We start from the raw sequence: 23197 nt of genomic DNA on the forward strand, positions 1-23197 counted from the left end.
ACCTTACCATTGCCCGCCTTACTGGGGGTGAAGCGCCAGTAAGCTTGGGGATTTTTGGACAAGTGCAAGGGAAGAAACCTGTGTAACATTCGTTTTTCTAAGAAAGAGGTGAGATATTTGAACTTGGGAGAATGGCGATGCATCTCTTTGTTTTGATCTTTTGCTTTGGCGACCCTGGCGTGGACACAGGCTCCAGGTGGCTGTGCCAGGCGACCTGTGGGGTTGCAGGTGTCCGGTTGCAGCTCCTGCTCTGGGCTCATCGCACAGCCTTCATGGAGGACAAGGAATCTGCTTGACTGCAGGTTCAGTGGACATCGGGATTCATGACAGCAATTTGGAAGTATTATTAGGTATAAAAACTTTCATAGCACTCATGGTAGTAGCATGTAGCCCTGGAATGAATAACGTAAATCTATGTAATGTGTCCAGCCAGCATGGCTCAGTGGTTGAGTGTCCACCTATGAACCAGCAGGTCAGAGTTTGATTCCAGGTCAGAGCACATGCCCAGGTTAGAGACTCGATCCCCAGTGTGGGACATGCAAGAGGCAGCAGATCAATGATTCTCTCTCATCATTGATGTTTCTATCTCTTTCTTCCTTTCTCTTCCTCTCTGAAATATATATATATAATTTTTTTGAAATCTATGTAACACAAATTTCCAAGTTGCCCGTGATGACCACACTGATACCAGGTGTGCTACATTAAGCTGAAGTACGTTCACACAGAAGTGACCATTTATAAAATATTGTGTAGCTTAAGTAGAAAAATAGAAAAGTTGCTAAGAGAAATGGAGTTTTTCCTTCCAAACTCAGAGACTTTCAGTGGTAGGAAGGGCTAAAGTTGAAAAACAACCATGAGGTCTGGGTTCTTCACAAACCACACAATAGGCCACTGAAGAGTTAAATTTCCTCTGGAGGGGAAAATATCCAGATTTCGTCAAATCTGGCTGGGTTCCAGGAAATGAGTACAAATAAACACAACCTCATCTTTTACTTGGGCATGTAATCAAGATAATGGTCTTTGTTCCATGTGGATGCTGTTTTTGTTGAAACAGGAGGAAATGGTTGGCAATAAAAGTCTTTTATCTGCGGCCCTTTGGTATTGATAATCCTATAGGGCCTTTGAACAGTGCTGGCAGGGTAATCGCAGGGCTTTTGTAGGTCAGGGCAAGACCTTGTTTGGGCAGAATTGAGAGAAGAGTTTTGAAATTGACCTCCCCTGGGGTATGACGGATGGGTTTAACATTGCCAGTGGAAACGAGGGGTCTTGGACCGAGCTCTTTGTTACTCTACTCACACAGGGGTGAACAGAGGAGCCCTCCCACGGTCAGAGCCTTTGGGACTGAGAAGTGGGTAAGAGGCTAAGAAGGTGAGAGACAGCCATGGCTTCAACTCTCATGAGGGAGACTGAGTACAGAGAAGGAATAGGCCACGGGCAGTGCCACCCAGTAGCGAAGAGGCAGCAGAACATGGACTTGGGTAATGGACTTCACAGGTACACATCTGATAGGAAGACAGCCAAGGAATCCAAGGTCTGTCTCCTTTTTCACCAAGGTGTGGGAAACCTCTAGTTCAGTGATGGCGAACCTATGGCTCGTGTGTCAGAGGTGACACTCGAACTCATCTTTTTGGTTGATTTTTCTTTGTTAAATGGCATTTAAATATATAAAATAAATATCAAAAATATAAGTCTTTGTTTTACTATGGTTGCAAATATCAAAAAATTTCTATGTGTGACACAGCACCAGATTTAAGTTAGGGTTTTTCAAAATGCTAACATGCCGAGCTCAAAAGGTTCGCCATCATTGCTCTAGTTGGAACTTAAAGCTCCTATTTCAATTACTAGAGGCCCGGTGCATGAAATTCATGCCATTCCCTCCCCCCCCCCCCCCCCACCACCACCACCACCAACCCCCAGTTCCCCATTCACCATTGGGCAATTGGAGCCTACAGGTCGGGGAGCAGGGAGGAGGGACCAAGAGGTTGGCCAGTAGGCCCTGATTCAGCAATTGGAGCCTGGGGGCTGGGGGCAGCTCCTGCATTGAGTTTCTGCCCCCTGGTGGTCAGTGCACATGAGAGCGACCAGTCCTTCTGCCATTCAGTCAATTTGTATATTACTCTTTTATTATATAGGACTAGAGGCCCGGTACACAAAAATTTGTGCACTCGGGGGGAGGGGCGGTCCCCCCAGCCTGGCCTGTGCCTTCTCGCAGTCTGGGACCCCTCGGGAGATAACGACCTGCTGGCTTAGGCCTGCTTCCAGGTGGCAGAGGGCAGGTCCAATTCCTAAGTGCAGCCCCTGGTCAGGCTCAGAGCAGGGCCGATTGGGGAGTTGGGGCGCCGCCCCATCATGCACAGAGCAGGGCGGATCGGGAGGTTGCAATGCCACCCTCAGTCATGCTCAGGGAAGGGCTGATTGGGGGGTTGGGGCACCGCTCCCTGTCACACTCAAGGCAGGGTCGATGGGGAGGTTGCTGTGCCACCCCCTGTCATGCACAGAGCAGGGCCGATCAGGGGATTGGGGCGCTGGCCCCTGTCACGCACAGAGCAGGGCCCATCAGGGGGTTGAGGAGCTCCTCGCTGTCACTCACAGAGTAGGGCCAATAGGGGAGTTGGGGCACCACCCCCTGTCACACACAGAGCAGGGCGGATCAGGGGGTTGGGGTGCTGCACCCTGTCACACTCAGGGCAGGGCCAATGGGGAGGTTATGGCTCTACCCTGTCACACACAGAGCAAGGCCCGTGGAGGGGGGTTAGGGTGCCACCCTCTATCACCCACAGAGCAGGGCTGATCAGGGGGTTGGGGCACCGTCACTGTCACACACGGGGCAGGGCCGATGGAGAGGTTATGGCTCTACCCTGTCACACACAGAGCAGGGCCCGTGGGGGCGGGGGGCGGGTTGGGGCGCTGCACCCTGTCACACACAGAGCAGGGCCGATCAGGGGGTTGGTGCGCTGCACCCTGTCAAACACAGAGCTGCGGGGCAATCAGGGGATTGGGGAGCTCCCCCCTATCAGGCACAGAGCAGGGCAGATAGGGAGGTTGTGGCCCCGCCCTCTGTCACACACAGAGGGCGATCAGGGGGTTTGGGCCCTGCCCCCTGTCATGCTGATCCTGGTGCTGGGAGCCTTGCTGCTCCGCTGATCCCGGTGCCGGGAGGCATATTACCTTTTTACTATATAGAATAGAGGCCTGGTGCATGGGTAGGGGCTGGCTGGTTTGCCCTGAAGGGTGTCCTGGATCAGGGTGGGGGTCCCCACTGGGGTGCCTGGCCAGTCTGGGTGAGGAGCTGAGGGCTGTTTTCCCGAAGCAAGTGACTGAAGCTTCCAACCGCTCCTTGTTTTCTTTTTTTTTTTTTTTTATTTCTGGGCCAGCTTTAGCTCTGAGGCCTCGCCGCTGAAAACATCGATACAATGTTGCTAAAGCCCGGTTGACTGAAAGCCGGTTTCTGGGGTTTTGTTTATCTTCTATGTTTGCAACATAGTACATAGTTGCTTAGAGTTGTAGCTCAGAGGCCGGCAGCGCAGGCGGGGAACGTTGGAGTCCTCCTTCACTGCAGCAAGCAAGCCTCATGTTCGCTTCCAGCTGCCTGGCTGCCGGCCGCCATCTTGGCTGACAGTTAATTTGCATATACTCACTGATTAGCCAATGAAAAGGGTAGCGGTTGTACGCTAATTACCATGTTTCTCTTTTATTAGTGTAGATTGTTGATCTCTATCTCCTCACTAAATTATGAACAACTTTGAAGGACATGCCCCTTTCATATTGCGTGTCAATGGGCATTGAATACATGTCTAATGAATGAATATATATTTATTTTAAAACAGAGCCTCAAAGAAATAAAAGTATTAGCTCGAGAGCATGGCAAGTTCAGAACCCAGACCAAGGTTGGCATTCATATCCCAGGTGATGGCCCATGCGATGTATCCTCAGACTGTGAGAAGGACAAAAGATGGCAGGGCATTTGTCACCACCATTAGTCATTTTCCTTATCGACTAAGGCAGTGGTTCTCAACCAGAGACAGTGTTGGCCCCCAACCCCACCCAGGGGACATTTGACTAGAACCATTTTTGGTTGGCTCACCTGGGTGAAGGGGTGCTACCAGCATCTAGTGGGTAAAGGCCTGTTGTTGCTAAGCATCCCAGCAGGCACAAACAGGGCCTCACAGCAAAGAATTATTTGGCCCAAATACCAGCAATGCCAGGGTTGAGAAACCCTGCTCTAAGGTCAGTATTAAACCTTATAAGGAAAAGGGGGTAGTTCAGGGACAGCAAGAAAGGGCTTGTAGAACTTGGGAGGCTTTGCCCTTGTTCACAGTAAGACTTGGTGAGAGAGAAGGAGCTCTCTCCGTGCTGGGACAGAGAGGGGTCTCTGGCAGCAGAATCCCTATGTGGTGTCCCTTGTCCCAGACAGAGGACTTTGGGTCACCAGGGACCATAACTTGTGACTTTCACTTGGGTCTCTGTAGACTAAATTCTGGATTCTTCCTGATATTTTGTCTAGCAATTTGCCATTTTCATTGGGCTTCAACAACATTTTATTTCACTGGTCGGTGGTGGGGTGGAACCTTTATCTTTACATAACAGTAGTCAACATGAGGATTCTAAACTGCAATGGTATTGGTTGAAAAAAGTTTTTAGAATTACTGTCAGTTTGAGAGGAAGGTCTGTTTAATCTCAGAGAATTTTTCTGCAATTAAGACTCATCCACATTATTTGAACAAAAAAATATTTTTGGAATCTTGATATTATTTCAATGGGTTTAGAAATGTCACTAACTAGCTAAACCAAATAAAGCTTTGACTAGCAGGCATACCAAATGTGAGTTTGTCCAGCTGTTAGGGCACATGTCCAATGATAATGATGTTGATTTAAGTCTTATCCTTTCCCATTTTGGCTTCGCTTTAGTAGTGGCTGTTACAACACCTGTGTTCTGGTAGCAAACCTGTTGTGAAAAGCTTGGGTCATCTTGCTACGAAGGCAGTTGGCCAACAGGAACTGGGTATTGCTCTCCTCAGAAACCATTCAGACAATGACAACATTATTATGATCAAGAAACAATGAGATCTCAAACAGGGGAAAACTTGTAATTTTATTTCTCTCCTCATCTTCAGAATATTTTTAAAACTTATAACTCCATTTATAAACACCTTTGATTTTCTATGGGAGAAGGCTGCCCCCCAGTTCTTGCTCTGATGCCAGATAATTTAGTTCCTCCATGTATGTCCCTGCTTCCCCAGCACTGGAGCTTAAAGGGAGTGAGTCCTAGTAAGTAGGTGCATGGGGCCCTTTAAGAGGAACTGCCTGGGTCTCTGGCTGCCTCCATGTCACTCAGCCACAATCTCCACTGGTTTTTATGGCCCAAAGTTATGGGGGCTTCTCTTCCTGGCACTGGAGCCCTGGACTGAGGCATCTGGTGTGGGGTTGGGACCCCTTGCTCCTCAAGGCAGGAACTCCATGGCAATACATCACTCCCCATTAAAAAAATGCCACACATGGGTGTTGGACCAGCTCATTCCAGCCCTCCACCCCTCTTACCCATCTCAATGTGTCTTCCTCTTTAATTCTCTAGTTGTAGGGCTTGTCTTCAGCCAGTTTTCAGGTGGTTCTGAATTATGGTTATTCTGTGCTTTAGTTGTAATTTTGATTTGGTTCTGAGAGAATGTGAGTATCGTGTTTATCTACACCACTATCTTGGCCCCTCCTCTGTGATATACTTTTTTATTGCTTGTCATGCAGCAGCTAGACATGGCATTCCCTAGATCTCCATTTGTGTTTCAGTGATCCTAGATCCAAAGAAAGCTATGAAAGTCCCATATTTTGTTGTGTTTTTTAAATTTCTATTTAATTTAGACTTTTAATATTTGCAAGTGGGATAAAAAAAAAGAGTTTGGCTCCTGAGAATTAACTGTGTCTGCAAAGACCTCTGAGGAAGTAACATTATATAAAGGGAAAGTGAATCCAGAAGAGGAGGGCATCTCACAACAGCTGATGTTCCATTCACAGACTGCCCCTGTTTTCTTTTTAGTCTGGGAAACTCAAATTAGCCTTGAATTAATGCTTAAGAGTGGCCATTTGAAAGTGTGGTTAAATAAAGCTTGGACTAGCAGGCATACCAAATGTGAGATTGCGCAGCTGCTATGGCACATGGAAAATTTCAAGAAAACGAATACTTTTATTAAGAATTTCATCACATCAAACAAGGTTTTTTCAGGTATGGTTTCAAAAATGATTATTTATGATTTCTATCAAGCAATTATTCCCTGAAGTGCCTTTTTCTACCACAGGGGATTTAAAAATTGTAGTAGAAAATGATTGATTTTTAAAAGATGTCTGATGTAACATTTTAGAAGATTTTACTTAATATCCATAACCAACTTGAGAGGAGATACAAAATGAAAGAACTGTAATAGTTAATACTCAATAACAAGTATTTTACAAATTAAAATGATATTCAAGAGCAACACTAAAAATCAGAAGTCTTAATTTATCTCACTGACAGTTTTCACAGTTCAGTGCTTCATGGGGGTAAGTACCTTTATATAGGTGACCAAGACAACCTAGTCATCTATTTGCAACAGAATTTAAAAAATAGAAAACATAAGTAGAAAAATCATCTATTTTGATAGCTACAGAGACTCCGAAGATGAAAAGAAAGGAAATAGCTTGGAAGAGAAGATAAAAATAAAAAAATTGGGGTGGGGAAAGGGGTCAGGTGATGACAATAAGAATATATGATGAAGAGTGAGCTAGGGGTGGAGGTGAGGAGGGGGAGAGAGGAGGGCAGTCCTGGGTTCTTCAGACTATGAAGTGTTGAGCACTGCACACAACCCTGTTGGGGCGTGTTCTGGGCTCTGGGGAAGATAAAGGTCAGCATTATGATAGGAACCCTGTGAACATTATTAAAGTAAGTACTCCTCTCCCTCTCTATTTCATGTAACATCCCCCCCCCATGTCAGCAAACTAATTGGAAATTCATATTTTGTGTTCTAAAACATGCACATCTTTCTTTTTGTAGGAAGATTTTATTATACCAAATGGTATATTTCATTTTATTTGCTTCAGTTTCTGATGGTAAGTAGAGATTTATCTTAAGTATGAACTGAAAATAGCTTGTCTCCTGAATTTGATTAGAAAATAAGAGGGCATATGCCCAGAGACAGAAATCACGCCACAGCCCCATACATGTGGGAAAATCTCACACCATCCACTCCAGGGAAGGGAGGAAATAAAATCATTTTATTTATTTTCCTCTTAAGGTTCCAGGGGTTTTCAAAGTAGGAAGGAAAGTGAGATGAAGGAGTTGATAGTCATGGGAAATTATGTCTATATTCATTTGTATACCTATATTTATATGTACTAGTAAATTCACATCACATATTTAAATTATATTTAAGAAGATAATTAAAAAAATAACGAGATGTCTGGATTTGCCTCATTGATTAGTCAGTTTTCCATAAAACAGTCAGTTTCATGCAAGACATACATACACACACACACATGCAATTTTGGACTGAAAAATATTATGCAAATATTTACACAATTAGACTTTTTACATTTCAATAATTTACTGCTGTTAATTCTCCACTTCACATAATGTCCACTACATTTGTTTACAAATTACTTAACCAATATTCAGAAGGATATAACAATACAAGTAAATTTGGCCCCTATGTTTATTCGTTACTAGTATTTAAGACGAAAACTGAAGCATTTATTTTTATTTAAGTGTTTTCCATTATTTTTGTTAATTATTTTTTTTTTCTTTTGTTGGTGTTGATTCTCACCTGAGGATATTTTTTCATCATCAGATGAATGGAATAGAAAACTGTGGTACATCTACACAATGGAATACTACGCTATGTAAAAAAGAAGGAATTCTTGCCATTTGGAAAAGCATGGATGGAATTGGAGAGCATTATGCTAAGTGAAATAAGCCAGTCAATGAAAGAAAAAATACCACATGATCTCACTCATTTATGTGTAATAAAGAACATTATATATAGTGATGAACAACAATAGATACAGACGCAGAGCAGCATCGAACAGACTGTCAAACTACAGACAGAAGGCTGGGGAGGGTTGGGGGGGAGGTAAGAGATCAACTGAAAGACTTGTATGCATGCATATAAGCATAACCAATGGACACAAGATAATGGGGGGTAGGGATGACCAGGGGAAGGTCAATGAGGGAAAAAAGGAGACATATGTACTACTCTTTGTAATACTTTAAGCAATAAAATAAAAGTAAAAAAAAAAAAAAGACTGATTCTAACCCACTCACATGTTTTCATTCCTGCTCATGGTGATGAAAGCATGTGTGTGCCTGTGAGTGAGTGAGTGTGTGTGTGTGTGTGTGTGTGTGTGTGTGTGTGTTGAGGGAAATGTCCTCCAGTTCCCAGTGAAACCGTTGTCAGCGTCTCTGGGGAACCTGAGGGCACTTTGCAAAGCCTCAGGAGCCCTAAGGTAGACATCAGAGGTGTCCTGGGCATTGCAAGCGCCCTGGGTGTCAGATGATGTCATACGTATGTAAATTAACCGGATGTGGCACGGAGAAAACCCCTCCCACTTGGGATAAGAATTGGGGCTGATCCTTAAAATGTAGGGAGGCATCATTTCTTAAAATTGTAGCTGCCCTGCACATCTGCCATATTCTGCATTACAGGCTGGGACCTGAGCTCCCTTCAGAGTCCTGGAGAAAACCAGGCTGTCAACCGTCAAGGCTGAGTGGGAAGTGAACCCAAATTCTCCCCTTTCCCTTCAAGCCCAGGATCATCTCCACTCCCGCCCGGGCTGGTGAACAGCAGAGGGTTACCTCGGAGAGAGTGGAGCAAAAACCTGACTCGGGGGCTTAAAAAGGACAGAAAGGCACACAATTAGGACCCAGGAAATGGGCAAGGAGGCTGGCCAGGGGAGTTGGTGGAAGTCCTTGCAAATAGCACAGTGCTCTAAGCAGGCCCAGCAAGGTGGCTGCTGCAGACACAGGGGTAGGGGTCTCATGGAGAGACGGCCGGCCCCTGCTGCTACTCACGCGCGTCCGGCCTCCTCCGAGTCGCTGTCCGAAGCCCACTCCTCGCCGATGCCAGGCAGAGTGAAGAAGAGGGTCTTGGGGCCAGGCCCGGGGGGCATCCCAGCGCTAGGCTGTTGGTCTCCGGGGCCAAGCTGGCGGGGGTTCTGTGGGCTCCAGGCTGAACTGTTGCTATACGCAGCGCCCCCTATTGATGGCAGCGCCGCCCAGACCCTGCGAGGGCCTGGGGTCAATCGCGCCCCTGCCCCCAGGTGCGTGGGGGAGCTCTGGGCTCTGCAGCCACCGCCCGACATGGGCAGAGGCAGGTCCTGGGGCAGGGACTGGACTGTGGCTGCTCTGGGGCTACTGGGCAGGGACAAGGCGGTCCCTACTGCTTCTGCCGCGCGGCCGGGGACGGAGACCCTGGGGGAGGAGGCGGTGAGCAGAACATGGGGCGCGGCGGACGCCCCCCGCGAGGTGCAGGGGGAGTCCGGCGCCAAGGCGGGGAGGAGGGGCAGGGTGGGGGCCGTGCTCAGCGCTGTGCCCGCCGGCCCCGCGATGGCAGCGCCTTCCGATTTGCTGGAGGACACAACCGGGGAGGGGACCGCCGGGGATGCTGGGGACGCCGTCGAGGTCTTGAAGATTTTGGAAAAGAGAGACCCGAGGTACCGCATGGCGACCTTCATGGCCCAGACTTGGAAATGCTGTCCTCGCTGCTGCTGGAACCTCAAGAGCACGGGGAGCCGGGCTTTGGGGTTCCATCCACGCTGCTGGCAAAGATCCGGAGGAAGCGGTTCCGGGTGGGGCGGGGCGGGGCGGGGATCCTGGGGTTCCTGTCTGCCGGGGGTCCCCCAGGAGCCTCTAGTGCGCTCCCCACGCAGAGGAGCGTCTCTGGGCGCTCAGCCCTGAAGCCCTGGAGACCACCTTCCCGACGCCCAGATGGCTCCCGGGGCTGAGGCTGCGGGGGCAGCGGCACCCTCTGTCCCTCTCTGTCCTGGTGCCCTGAGACCCCAGCGCCCAGGTGCACAGCTGCCAGCGCCACCGCGGCCTGAGGGTGCGGATGGGGCCTGCGGTGGCGGAGTTACCCCAATGGGCCTCCAGGACGTGCAGGCAATTGCTAAGCTAAACAAAAACCCTGCCTGGCTCCCTGCTAATAGGGCCTGGACTGCAGCTCCAGCAGCTCAGGGCTGTGTCCACAATAGGTACCCAGGCTCATTCCTGGATACCTGCCTTAAAGGAGCACTGTCCAATTTCTCCATCACCCTTTGAGCTTCACCCAACTGGCCAGGCTCTGGGCTGAGAGCGAGGAATAATCTGCTTCCTATCACACTAGGTGTCAGGTGAGGGCCCCAGGACACAAGCACAGCAGATAGCGCCCACCCCACTCTGCACTAACTGGGGGAAAGAACACTCATGTGCTTAAGAGAGATGAGAGGCGAGGCTGATAAGGCTAGCCAGGGCCTTGGATGTTGGAAGAGGGAAGAGCACACAGTTGTCAGCGTGCAACACACCAGCACACAGTGAAGAGTCAAAATGAGGGAAACATCCGAGAGCAGTGAGGGAAACTAGAGGCAGAAGTCTCAGGGTCAGAGCAGGGAAGCTGGGCTAACTTTGTCATGGTGCAAGGACACCAGAACCTTCCATGTTTCTCATATTTTCATTGTTTCTCTTCCCTAGGAACTAATCAGGTAGCCGTAGAGGAGTATGAGGTCAGAACATTGGACTATTTTCATAGAGTACTCATTCAGGATTGTAAAGCTGTGTCCTAAAGATCGTTTGTTACTTTGATAAGGATCTTGCGTTTAATTCATAGAATAATTAAATTCTCAATACATTAGGTTACTCTCAATACAAGTAGAATCATTTCTAGAATGTGCAATTTCAGTGTTTAAACTGCTAATTATCGGATTGTTTCTGGGCTCTTATAGCCTCTCAGGGAGGAGCCCCACTAACATGACTCCTAATATCTTTGGTGCTGTCTTTCTCATCCACAAATTGCCTTCAAAATAAAGATACAATTTCTAAGCCTGGGAGTCAAGGTCCATTCAAGCTGGCTCCATACTACTTGTGAACATTATCTTGTCCTGGTCACCCTGAGCCACCCTGTGCTCCAAGCAGGGTTCCCCTGCACACTTTCTTGAACCCATCATACCCTTCTCTGCTTAGGAGCACTTCCTACTCATGTTGGCTGCTTCCTGAAGCACTCCGCACTCCTCATTCTCCACTTCTTGAGGGTAGTGGTTATTTATTCCTTGTTTTGTCCACAGAGATGAACAGAGAGTCAGATAGAGAGAAATCCCATGGGTTCATAGCTGTGATAGACTTTTAGAGAGATGAGATTGTTATGCCCAGATTTCAAGATTCCCAAGAAGCCACCAGGGAGCCAGCCAATCCGATGCAAAAGCAAAGAGTCTTTTATTTTAAGCCCGGGCTTAGCTCCTCTACCTTCCTTACTGACGTAGCAGCAGGTGGCAAAGAGAAAGCAGTCTGCTCGAACCAGGGGTTTCATAGAGGGTTGGAGTAGGGGCGGGAGAGGGGGCTGTGCCCCCCGCCGATTGGCCAGGTGCGAGCTGGTGACCCATTACACAGGATGTGGTCATAGCGATGGCGTGCACTTCTCTTGATTACCATTGGTTAGTCCAGAGAAATGGTGGGTGTGGCTAGCAGAGGCTCCTTCCGAGGGGGAAGGAGCCTTCGCTGAGCACATGGTTCCATACAAAATGGAGGTCCCTTAATGGATGGGAAGCCAGCCACTCGGCTCCCATGCAAGGCCTGCCGCCGTGGGCGTCACCGGGAGGCGGGCCGCCCACCACCCCGCCTGGCCCTTGGGTCGCCCGCTGCTCGGCCCGAAAGTGACTCGGAGGCCGAGGAGGGCGGCCCGGGTCCTTCTGGGCGTCCGCGGGCCTGCGCCTATCTGGTCAGGCGCTGCCTCGGCCATGGCTGCCCGTCATCCTCCCTGCCGGATGCCTGCGGGGCCACGTGCCCCGCCGGCCCTTTCAGAGATCTACTTAAAGATATTAGAGAAACTATATTTCAAGTGTTAAACAGATGAAATAATATCAAAGTGAATAAAATAAAGAATGTAAGTTCTTCTCCATGGACATCCCATAAGGTTGACCAGTGTTTTCCCTCCCAGACGTTAGTCTAGCTGCAGAGAACTAAAATTTTTTTCTCCCTAAAGATGGCATTACATTATGTATTCTGTTCTGCAACTTTAAAAGGTTATCTTTCACTTACTATTTTCTGAACCTTTTTCCATGTCAGGACAGATAGATGACTTAAAAAAAAAAATCAGTTGGAGAAAAGCCTTAAGCATGTTTCTCTCTGCCCAGAAGAGGCCCTGCAACCTGTACAAGAGCTGCAAGTAAAATGGAGGGAATTGAGCAAAGTAGGTGCCGGAAGCCAATTCTAGCTTGTCATAATTGCAAGAGTTTCATCAAAAGATTGATGGAACTTGGAGACTCAACATGGGCTGAGTCACATATGTTGTCACCTGTTGGGAATGTCTGATGGCATTTCCCCAAACCTGAAAAGGAATGATTCTTTGCTGCCTGACTGCTCAGGGCATCTTAATCTACATGTTATTGCCTCCTAATGGCCAAACACCTGAACAGCCATAGGCTAATTCTTCCATTCTGATAATGGACTCTGTATAGGAAACCCTGACCCTTTGAAGTGTCTATCTCCACCTAGCCTCAGGACAATTTGTGTTACTAAAAAGCATGGGGTCCTGAGATGAGGAGAACTTAGTTCCTTTTAGCTAAGCTCCTCTGACCCCCAAATGCCTTTCAAAATTATATTTTGTCACTGGACTCTTTGAGTTACACACAGGCCCTTTTCCAGATTGCTGAACCCTTTTTAATGCCAGAACAAAAACCCCAATATTAATGGTGTCCCATACTGGGGCTTCCTGAACCCTAGCAGCACCAACAGGGATGGACATCTGGAAAAGAAGGATTCCCCTGAGCGGAATCATCACCAGTATGGTGAAGATTGAACTGTGTGGAACGCTTGTACTAGCTCTGGAAGATTTGCGAAACCAGAGTGGGCAAGGAAAATCTTTTGTTTTAAGTCAGATTATAATGAGGAGGAAACTGGTCTTGCAAGGCGTGTCAGGCCATAAAAACTGAACAATGCACTGCCCTGGGGGGTGGGGGGAGGGGAGCTGGAAGGTCATTATCACTGGCCCCAGGAAGATCATCTGATAAGACCTGGGAACCCCCAACACCTGGGGGCCTTCCTGTAAGCCCACAAGGGGGCAGAACCATATCTGCAAGACAAAGATCCCAGAAGATTATAAAAAGCACAGCCTCTGTATGTTACTCACTCTGATTTGCAAATTATTTCCCGGAGTCCACTAGTCACTAGTGTTAATAAATGGGTTCCTCCCTTTCTCTAGGAAGCGTGCTTGGTTTTTCTTTGCTCTTCTGTAACATATGGTTCCCTGACTGGGAAGCTACCACGTTTTGGCTTTGTTTAGCCTCCGGTGAGTGGACTGGGTTTGAGGCCCGGGGACACGGGACAGGCCTCCAGAATGAGCCCGCTGCTGATTTTAGCAAAATTGAACCTGGGGGAACTCCAGGCGCTTCCGGACCTCAGCCCAGGACCCAGCTGGCATTTGGAGAAAGTAGACGGACACCTCTGAACCTGTCGACAGAATCTTTAAGGTAGGGGTCCCAGTCAGTCAGGCCTACTCCAAGTTAGTAGAAGGGGGAGCTTGATCACCTCCCCAGAAGTCATAGGACTTCGTCAGGTAATCAGGAATCAGGACTCCTGAGGTGAGTGAATTCTGATTCTATTAAGGAATTGTGGGTTCACTCTTCTGTTTGTTTGCTTGCTTATGTGGGACTAGCCAATTTGCTACCGAGAAGGGGGGGAGGGGGCTGGACACAGCCTTAACTCCTCCAGTAGGTTCTCACCAAGATGTCAGTCGAGAATTCTGGTCTGGGGCATGGGTGCCAGGAGAGTGCCCCCATGCAAATCTGGGGAGTTGGGCATTATCTGCTCAGCTCCAGTCTGGGCTAGTCTACTGAGACAGTGTGAGTATGGATGTATTATCTGTGATTAACTGGTCTGTGTGAAAGCAAAAGCTACTTTGATTTTCTGTTTGCTCGTCTGGTTAAAATGTTTGATTTCCTGGAAGCTGAACCTGTGATGGTCTGCGAAGGTCTCGGGCAGTGCTGTTGAGTTGGTTTTCTTGGAGACATTTGCTCTCTGTCACAGGAGGAATCAGCCCACTTAGTAAGGATTTCTGTCTATGTTTGTGTATTAGGGACTTGTCCTGTGAAAGGGCGAGGGCTACGCCCTCCATCTTGCCCCAGGGTAAGGGCTACGCCCTCCATCTTACCTTGGCCAAGTGTTCGGCAAGGCTTCTTCCCGGAAGCCCAAGCCTCTGCTTGACCCACCCAGGACTTCTTTAAACTAACCAATGACAATCAAGGGAAGTCGCCATAGATATGACCACATCCTGTGTAACAAGACACCGACTTGCCCCTGGCCAATCGGCAGGGCCCACAGTCACTTTCTCCTCCCCTTACTCCAACCCCCCTATAAAACCTCTCTCCACACAGAGTTCTCTCTCTCTGCTTCCTGCTGCTGCGTCGGCAAGGTGGGGGAGCCGGGCTAGCTCGAATAAAGACTCTTATGCTTTTGCATCGGACCTGGCTGGCTCCCTGGTGTGGTTTCTTGGGGATCCTGAAATCTGGGCATAACAAAACCAGTTTAAATTTAATTGATATCCTTAAAGATAATTATAAAAGGTATATAATCTTTAAATCATATATATATATATTTGATGGTCTTTCAAAGTTAAATTTCAAGGCTTTAACCAAGGGATAATTTTAAAGCATTTCACGGGCCCTGAAATGTTTTCAAAGGTTTGTTCTCTCTTAAAGGAAATGTTTTGAATTTAGCCAATTTAATATACTTAAAATCACCTGGAAAGCTTTATCAAATAAAAATTAATAAATATATTTTACTTATATACATATATCTTAAATGTTATAAAGATTTTGGTCTATAAGAAGGGCAAAATAAAATAACAAAATATTTCTTAATACAGCAACATTTTTCCGCAACGGAAATTTAAAATAACAAAAAGCCTATAGCTGCCTGCATTTTAATTAGGCTGGAGGTGGGGCAGCATCTATACCTCCTGAATCAGATGTAAAAGTTTGCTAAATTTACTTGCTTTGCTTTTTTTAATAAAGATACCTACTTAAATTACTTAATACATTAGCTTTTAAAAATATAATCAAGGTTTCATATAATTTAAGTTAAATGAGAAGCCAATATCTTTGTAAGCAATTTAATCCTAGTAAAATCTAAGAAAGTTACTGAAGGCTTCCCATGATCCCTCTATATATAAAAATGAGCCAAAAGGGAATGCTGTTTAAAAATATAATTCTAAATTTAATAAAAAGGAGAAATTTTGAAATCTCTTCCACTAATATTTACAGAGTAAACTAAAGATTGTTGTTAAAATACCAAATCTGACTATAATAGTAGTCACCATGACTTTAAGGGATGTTGTTTAATGTGACATGGTCTGGCACTATCAGCCAGCATCAAAAAGCAACCATGTTTGTTACATAGGTTGCTTGGTGTAAAAAAAAAACAAAAACAAAAAAATTTAAATTGAAATTCTCTAAGTGTGGTCTGAAAGTTATTCTGGAAGAAAATAAAGAAAAGAGAGGTTTCCTTCAAATGTAACATGATAATTAAAAGTCAATATACTAGACCTTGAGAAGTAATTTGTATTTTTGCCTCTTAAACAAAAACTAATGTAAAGTTACTCAAAGACTAATAGCAAAAATTTAATTAATGTCATTTACTGTCCATAACCTAGGACAAGTAAAGTTAAAAAATAAACATTATTTTAAATTAATTTAAATTGGCTAATTGATATAAGTGAACTTTCAAGGAAACTTAATTGTACTGTGCAGGAAACTGTTCCTGAAGTATTAACTAAATTTTTTATTGATGGTTCATCTCATAGTAAAATTGTTTAACATGCAATGAATCCAAAGCAGTCATATTTTCTATACAGAAAATTGAAATTAAAAGTTATCAAGACTGCATTGTAAAATTTTCAAAAGCCTCCTAATATTTTAATAAAAGAAGGGGGGGGGGGGATAGAGGAAAATATATCCTATAAGTAAATGCCTTAATTGCTTTAAAATTTTTCCTTTGAAAATTATTTTTCATTTGTAATGCTGATAACAAGACACCCAGGAAAACACACATGGTATCAAAATAAGCCAAAGGAAAATCGTTTGGGCAAAGATAAAAAAAATCCCAAGTCTAATTTATAATAAAGATTCCTTTTTTAACCTTTGGTCAAGAATATGTTTGTATATTTCCAAAAAACTCCTCCAAGCCCGTGTGGATTCCTGAAACAGTGGATCCCAGAGAGGAACTGACCAGACTGCTCCAGCCACAGAAGAGCAGTGACCCCCAATAACAAGAGGAGAAACAGTCCAGAAAAGAAGATGATGAAGACGCCTTGCCATACTAGCAGTCAGCAGCTGTGCATCACTGCAGGTTGTCCAGGACCAAACCAGAAAATGCAGATTGCCATCATTTTTCCACCATCCAGAACTAAAATATCATTGCTGTCATGTACACATAAGAAACTGTTGGACATTGAAATTGGAACTCAAAAAAACTGTTGGCCCATAAAGAAACTTATTGCAAACTGATTCCTTTAATGCTTGGCAGCAATTTAAAGGAACATGATAGAACTCTATCCCTTCCATTGAATTTAAAAATCTTAAAACAAACATTCTTGTTAAATTTAAATAATCAAAAAGGGTGAGATGCCAGAAGCCAATTTTAGCATGTCATAATTGCAAGAGTTTCATCAATAGGTTGATAGAACTTGGGGACTTGCCGGAAGCTAGTCCATCCTTGCTGCTTGACACAGTCGCTGCACTTAAAACCTCTATTTGACATTTTAAAGGGAGATTCTAACCCTAAGTCTCCCCAACAATTAACTGTAGAAGGAGAAAAGGCTATAGCAAAAATAGAACAGGCCATCAATAAACAGCAACTACAGTATCTAGATTATTCCAAATCTTGGGCCTTAATTATTCTAGCCACTAAATATACTCCTACAGGATGTTTATGGCAGGAAGGACCATTAGAATGGATACATTTACCTGTCACTCCTAGGAAGATTGTACCATCCTATCCTTCCCTAGTGGCCACTCTCATTATCAAAGGTAGACGACGTAGTATCGAACTCTTTGGAAGAGAAGTTACTGAGATAATAATACCTTATAAAAGAGAACAATTAGACACACTATTACAATTTGAAGAAGAGTGGCAAATAGCTATAGGTAACTTCTCAGGACAAATTTTACATCATTTGCCAAGATCACCTATATTGCAATTTCTCTCCCTACATCCATTTATATTTCCTATTAAACGTTCAAAAGAGCCATTATCACCTCCTGCCTCCTTAGTATTCACAGATGGCTCCTCTAATGGTAGGGCAGTAACAATCATTGACTCAATAACCCATGTTCAACAAACCCTAGAGACGTCAGCCCAGAGAACAGAGCTTTTGGCAGTCATTTATGCTTTTGAACAATTGCAACAGGTTCCCTTTAACTTGTACACTGACTCTCAATATACAGTTAAATTATTTCCTCATATTGAGACCGCCTCTCTCCCACAAGGAAGAATAGCCATTTTCTCTTTGTTAACTCAGCTACAAACTTACATTCATAAACGAGAAAAGGCTTTCTATATTGGACATATTAGAGCTCATTCCTGCCTACCAGGACCCTTAAGCAAAGGAAATTATCAGGCGGATCTACTAACTCGCCCAGTAGTTTGTACAGCTCTAGAAGAAGCCCGGCGGTCTCATGCCATTCACCATCAAAATGCTTCTGCTCTCTGTCTATATTATCGCATATCTAGAGAAGCTGCTCGAAGTATTGTGCGTGACTGCGGCCATTGTCCTACTCATTTTCCTAGCCCTGCTACTGGAGTTAATCCAAGAGGACTTAGACCCTGTGACTTATGGCAGATGGATATTACTCATGTCCCATCTTTTGGCAAACTTTGCTATGTGCATGTTTGTATTGATACCTTTTCTCATGTTATCTTGCTTCTGCACATACAGGAGAAGCCTTTAAAGATGTGAGTCAACATTTATTCCAATGTTTTTCCTACCTAGGGATACCAAGGGCACTTAAAACAGACAATGGGCCTGCCTATACCTCTAGAGCTTTTAAAAACTTATGCTCTACATTCAGCATCGCACATACTACAGGAATACCCTACAATCCTCAAGGCCAAGCAATAGTAGAAAGGGCTCACCAAACTTTAAAAACACAAATTAAAAAATTACAAGAAAATGAGTTTAAATATTCCTCTCCTCATCATGATCTACAACATACTCTATTTGTAATGAATATACTAAATGTAGATTCTGAGGGAAATTCCCCGATGTACAGACATTGGAACCCTGATCTAACTAAACCTAAAGCCCTCATCAAATGGAGAGACTTGCTTACAGGAGCCTGGAAGGGACCTGATGTACTTTTAACCTGGAGGAGAGGATATGCTTGTATATTTCCACAGGACGCAGACTCACCTGTGTGGATTCCAGACCGTCTAGTCCGACCTTATGTCTCACCGCCCTCCATCTCCACCTCACCCTAGCACACCTGACCAGTGCCCGTCTGCAGCAGATGTGCAGACCTGAGCTGGAACAATCTGTCCATTGGGAGGATCACATGTGCCTCCTTTTTTTCTTTCCACATGTCCCAGCTTTGCCCCACATCTCTTTTCCTTTTTCCTTTTTTTAAAAATCTAACTACTTGTTTGCTGGTTCTTTGGCCTTTCTCCTTCTCTCCTGAACACATTCTTTTCTAGAATCTCCCTACCCTACTGTTCCAGGAAGGGCACCTCCCTTTTATGCCGTGACTCTGGGTGTTTGGTATATGTCCCATACGTGGAGTTGTCTTGTGCCAAGAGCCTGACATCCTGGGCTGAGAAAGCCCTGTCCCGGGACTCTCCTTTGTCCTGTATTGGCCCCTCTTACCCTTGTGTCAAGAGGGACCCTCTTCTTACAATTCAATCGCCCATAGCTGTTGCCGGAGCTCTCTGTTCATGCTGAGGTTGAAGCCTCATGGTGGCTGGTACCATGGATCTGTCTCTCGCCCAATGGTGTGAGCTGGGCCCTCCCTGGAGAAGAAACCTGGGTTCCCCAAGATATGTGATCAATGCCGGGGCCCTGCCAGCAGGCGAGGGGATCCCAAGGCAGTTGCTGGGCGTGGAGGCCACGGGGGCATAGGCTACCAAGGAGACAGAACTGAACCTCACATCACCCTGCTTGGCCCCGGAGGATGGCTGGTTAGTCAAAGACGGGTAAGATTCCTCAGGGAGGAATGACCTAAGACAGGCACAGTCGCAGAGGGGCCGGCAGGAGAGAACTTGGGGGTCAACAGAGTTGGGGCACAGATCCTCACCCCCCCCCCAACTATGCAGGGGCTTGAACACTCGCCCCTTCTGAGGGAGGTCTCCTGCCCCCATGGCTGCTTCCTGCTTCCCATGCCCAGCTCAGATCAGGACCCAGGTAAAGACAGAGACTGGCTGACAGCAGCTGCCCTCTCACTGCAACAGTACTTGTTTCCCATTTCTACCTTGGACCACAGGAAAAGGGGCAGCTGAAGGAAAGGGCTGTGTAAGGATGCTGCCTTCTTCCCTTTCTTCTCCCTCTTTTTTCTAAACACTTCCATGCCTTGTAGTTCTTTTGCTTTCTCTTCTTTTTCTCTCTCCTACCCTCCATTTCCGCCTCATCTTCCTCCCCAGTATCATCCATATCGGCCGACCCAGAGGGCACAGCTAACTCCTCCCCGGACACCGACACCACCATCAAGCACGGCCCTGATGGACCCTTTGATGCAGCCCTTCAACTCACTGACGCTTTGGGAAGCCCGTTGCCAATGACTCCGCCCGCTAGCCAGATCAACAAGGACAACCAAACCCCCGACTTGAGGACAGCTGAAATCCCTTGACTGAAGAGGCCAGCAACCTTCTACAGGAACAAGGCTCCTTGTGCACTCCATCCACTATGTTTATAGATATGCTCACTGTCATTGCTTGCCAGTCTTCTTCCGAATCTTAAGCAGCCCAATCTGAGAGGTGGCCACTGATTTGCATGCACTATCATTTAAAAAATAAAAAAGGGGGAATTTGCCGGAAGTCAATCCATCCTTGCTGCTTGACACAGTCGCTGCAGGAAAGAAACATCTGCACAGCATATGTTTCAAGGGACCTGGCATATATAGCATACTGTTCTTAATATGTTTGCTCCCCTTAGCACTATGTGTTTTAACCAAGGTCACCTCTCCAAGAAAAGTTGTTTCCCCTGGTAGGGATTTTTCCCTGAAGTTAGGGAGGGGATAAAACCCCTTACCTAAGTGCCAGGTGGGTAGTTAATCACTTTAACTACAAACAATCATGCTTAAGCTACATAATCTTTACTCCCTGGAATGGAGATAAGAAACGCCCTAACCTTTGCAATAGAAATTGACAGGATTAAAATCAACTGGTATAAATACAGATGTGACAAGACAATAAAGACCAGAACTTCGCTGGATCCTAACCAGAACTTCGCTGGAGATCCTGACCAGAACTTGGCTGGAGTTCCTGGCTAGAGATCCTGGCTAGGCTGCTGATCAACTGAACACTGTCTCTGTGTCATTGCTTCTTCGCCGACTCCGTCCACACCTTTGGGGACCCCTGGACCTGTTGGGGATGGACCCCAACAGGGACTCAACAAGGGCTGAGTTGCATATGTTGTCACCTGTTGGGAATGGCTGAGGGCATTTCCCCAAACCTGGAAAGGGATGATTGTTTGCTGCCAGACAGCTCAGGGCATCTTAATCTACATGTTATTGCCTCCTAAAGCCAAACACTTGAACAGCCATAGGCTAATTCTTCCATTCTGACAATGGACTCTGTATACTAAACCCTGACCCTTTGAAGTGTCTATCTCCACCTAGCCTCAGGACAATTTGTGTTACTGAGAAGAGAACATAGTTCCTTTTAGCTAAGCTCCTCTGACCCCCAAATGCCTTTCAAAATTATATTTCGTCACTGGACTCTGAGTTATGCACAGCCCCTTTTCCAGATTGCTGAACCCTTCTTAATGCCGGAACAAGAACCCCAGCAAGTAGGGCATTTCTCAATTTATGTCATCTTTCTTGGCACCTTCCCGATCACTATGGACCTGCTCCTAGAGAGGGACACTCCTAGCCCAGCGCCTCTGTAGGGAGGATCACCTGTAGAAAAGAGAACCAGAGTCAGGATTGAGGTCCCGCTACCTGAAGAAGGAAAATTCCTGGTCAGTGAACACAGCCATGGGCAGAATTGGGGCATCCTTCTCACCATCATTCCCTTTCCCTTCCTTCCATAGGCTCAGTGGTTTGTCTTTTGAGAGTTACTTACTTCATAATTACTGTTCCTTTATCCAACCCCCGCTCTGCCAGCATCTCTTATCTCTCCCACTTCCAGAGACCTTGCCCTTCATCCTCTCCACCCGCCTGATGTTCTCTTGGTCCCGAGGATAATTGGGAAACCATTGGGATCACAAGAACATGATTCAGCTCTCCCGTGACCTGATGACGAATTCTACCTGCTCCCTCAGGTTGGAGTCCCAGGTCAGAGTAGGGAGCTGCTCTAAATGATCCTGATGCGCAGCCAGGATGCAACACACCTCCCGAGCTCGGCCAGTCCCCGGAGAATAGAAGACACTCCTGGTTGCGCAAGGGAGCATCATGAGGCCAGGCGCCCAGCCAGGGAAAAACTAACCCCAAACCGAACTTCCAACCCGGCGCCCCGTTATTTCCATTCTAAAGCGTACCGCTCACTACCCTAACAGAAGTCAGCCCACCTCAGCCCCAGTGCGCCTCTCCATCCTGAAGTTGCCCCTAATTGCACCCCATTCTCCTCCCCACGCCACTCAAGTGCCAACGTGTCTTCTCAGCACTCTCTGCCTTCAGAATCCGCCTTCCGGGCTTTCGTTTCTGCTAGAACCAAACAGAGGCCCGTGCGCGTTACTAGGCGTTTGTCTGCACAGCAACCCGGCGGTGCTTTCCTCCGAGCCGGGGAGGTTCCAACCCAGTCCCGAGGGGGCAGGGCGGTCCCTGCACCGGAAGTCCCGCTTCTGGGCTCCTGGGCTCCTGGGCTGGTGCCTATGGGTTGCAGGAGGAGAGAGACGCGATTGGGCCGGGCGCCACCTCTTCCCCCGCCCTCTCAGCCCGCTGCGCCCGCCCCCGGGAATGTCTGGACTCCTCCCAGGCCCTGCACTTTAAAGGCAGGGGCTGGACCCCGCCCTGGCCCCAAGCAGTGGGCCCCAAGGTTCTGGGTCTCAGTCCCCGTACAGAGCCGACCGCTGGCGCGATGGTGGCCGTCTGGCTGGTGCACGTCGGGCAGAAGCTGCTGCTCTGGGGCGCGCTCAGCGCCGTCTCCCTGGCGGGCGCCACCCTCATCCTGAGCTTCCTGCAAATGATGGCGAGCTACGCGTATAACTGGCTGCAAATGAGGCCCATCCCCACCATTCCGGGCGCCTACCCCTTCCTGGGACACTTGCTGATGCTGGAGCGAGGAGGGAAAGGTAAGAGACTGAGAGCCCAGGCCGGCCGTCCGGCCGCATCTCCTCCACGGGCTTTGGGCCCCTTGTAGGGAACCGCCCGCTTCCCCGCCTGGAGCACCAGGACTGGAGCTGCAGGCTGCTGGGTGAAGGGCGACTCTATCACCCCCTGGATAATGGGTTTCCGATTGCTACAGTTTTCATTACACATAAGTGCAGTGTTTCTAAACTCCCGTCCTTCTGCCTTTTCTCTTCTCATTTTTCCAACTCCTGGCTGCTGCTATCTGAAAACACCGCCTGTAGCCCTAGGCGGCTTTGTTCAATGGACAGAGCTATGTATGGCCTGTGGACTGAAGGGTATTGGTTTGATTCAGGTCCAGGGCATATGCGTGGGTTGCCAGCTCCATCCCCAGTACGGGGAGTGCAGGAGGCAGCTGATCAAAGATTCTCTCTCATCATTGATGTTTCTATCTCTCTCTCCCTCTCCCTTCCTCTCTGAAATCAATACAAATATATTTAATAAGAAAAACAACAACAAAAACACTGCCTGATTTTTCTTCTGTCTTTACTGTTAAAGTCCT

The 23197-nt window shown here is 46.9% G+C and overlaps 1 protein-coding gene and 1 long non-coding RNA gene across 2 annotated transcripts in view; both read left to right on the forward strand.

Annotated features, from left to right (window-relative positions):
* The first annotated feature begins 1344 nt into the window (after window positions 1-1344).
* Window positions 1345-8085, forward strand: LOC139004840 (uncharacterized). The gene is made up of 3 exons (XR_011470615.1): window positions 1345-1531; window positions 7019-7074; window positions 7812-8085. It is a non-coding gene; the product is annotated as an uncharacterized lncRNA (long non-coding RNA).
* A 14283-nt stretch (window positions 8086-22368) lies between these two features.
* LOC139005924 (cytochrome P450 4V2-like) overlaps window positions 22369-23197 on the forward strand; it is a 32092-nt gene continuing 31263 nt past the window's right edge. The window contains exon 1 of the mRNA XM_070408237.1: window positions 22369-22640. Within this exon, the coding sequence (XP_070264338.1) occupies window positions 22427-22640 (214 nt within the window). The 5' untranslated portion in view covers window positions 22369-22426. The remainder of the gene's footprint in view (window positions 22641-23197) is intronic.

Source organism: Myotis yumanensis, unplaced genomic scaffold (assembly GCF_028538775.1).
Source record: "Myotis yumanensis isolate MYYU_CA2020_CCGP unplaced genomic scaffold, mMyoYum1.0.hap1 SCAF_3, whole genome shotgun sequence".
In the NCBI taxonomy this organism is placed as follows: domain Eukaryota; kingdom Metazoa; phylum Chordata; class Mammalia; order Chiroptera; family Vespertilionidae; genus Myotis; species Myotis yumanensis.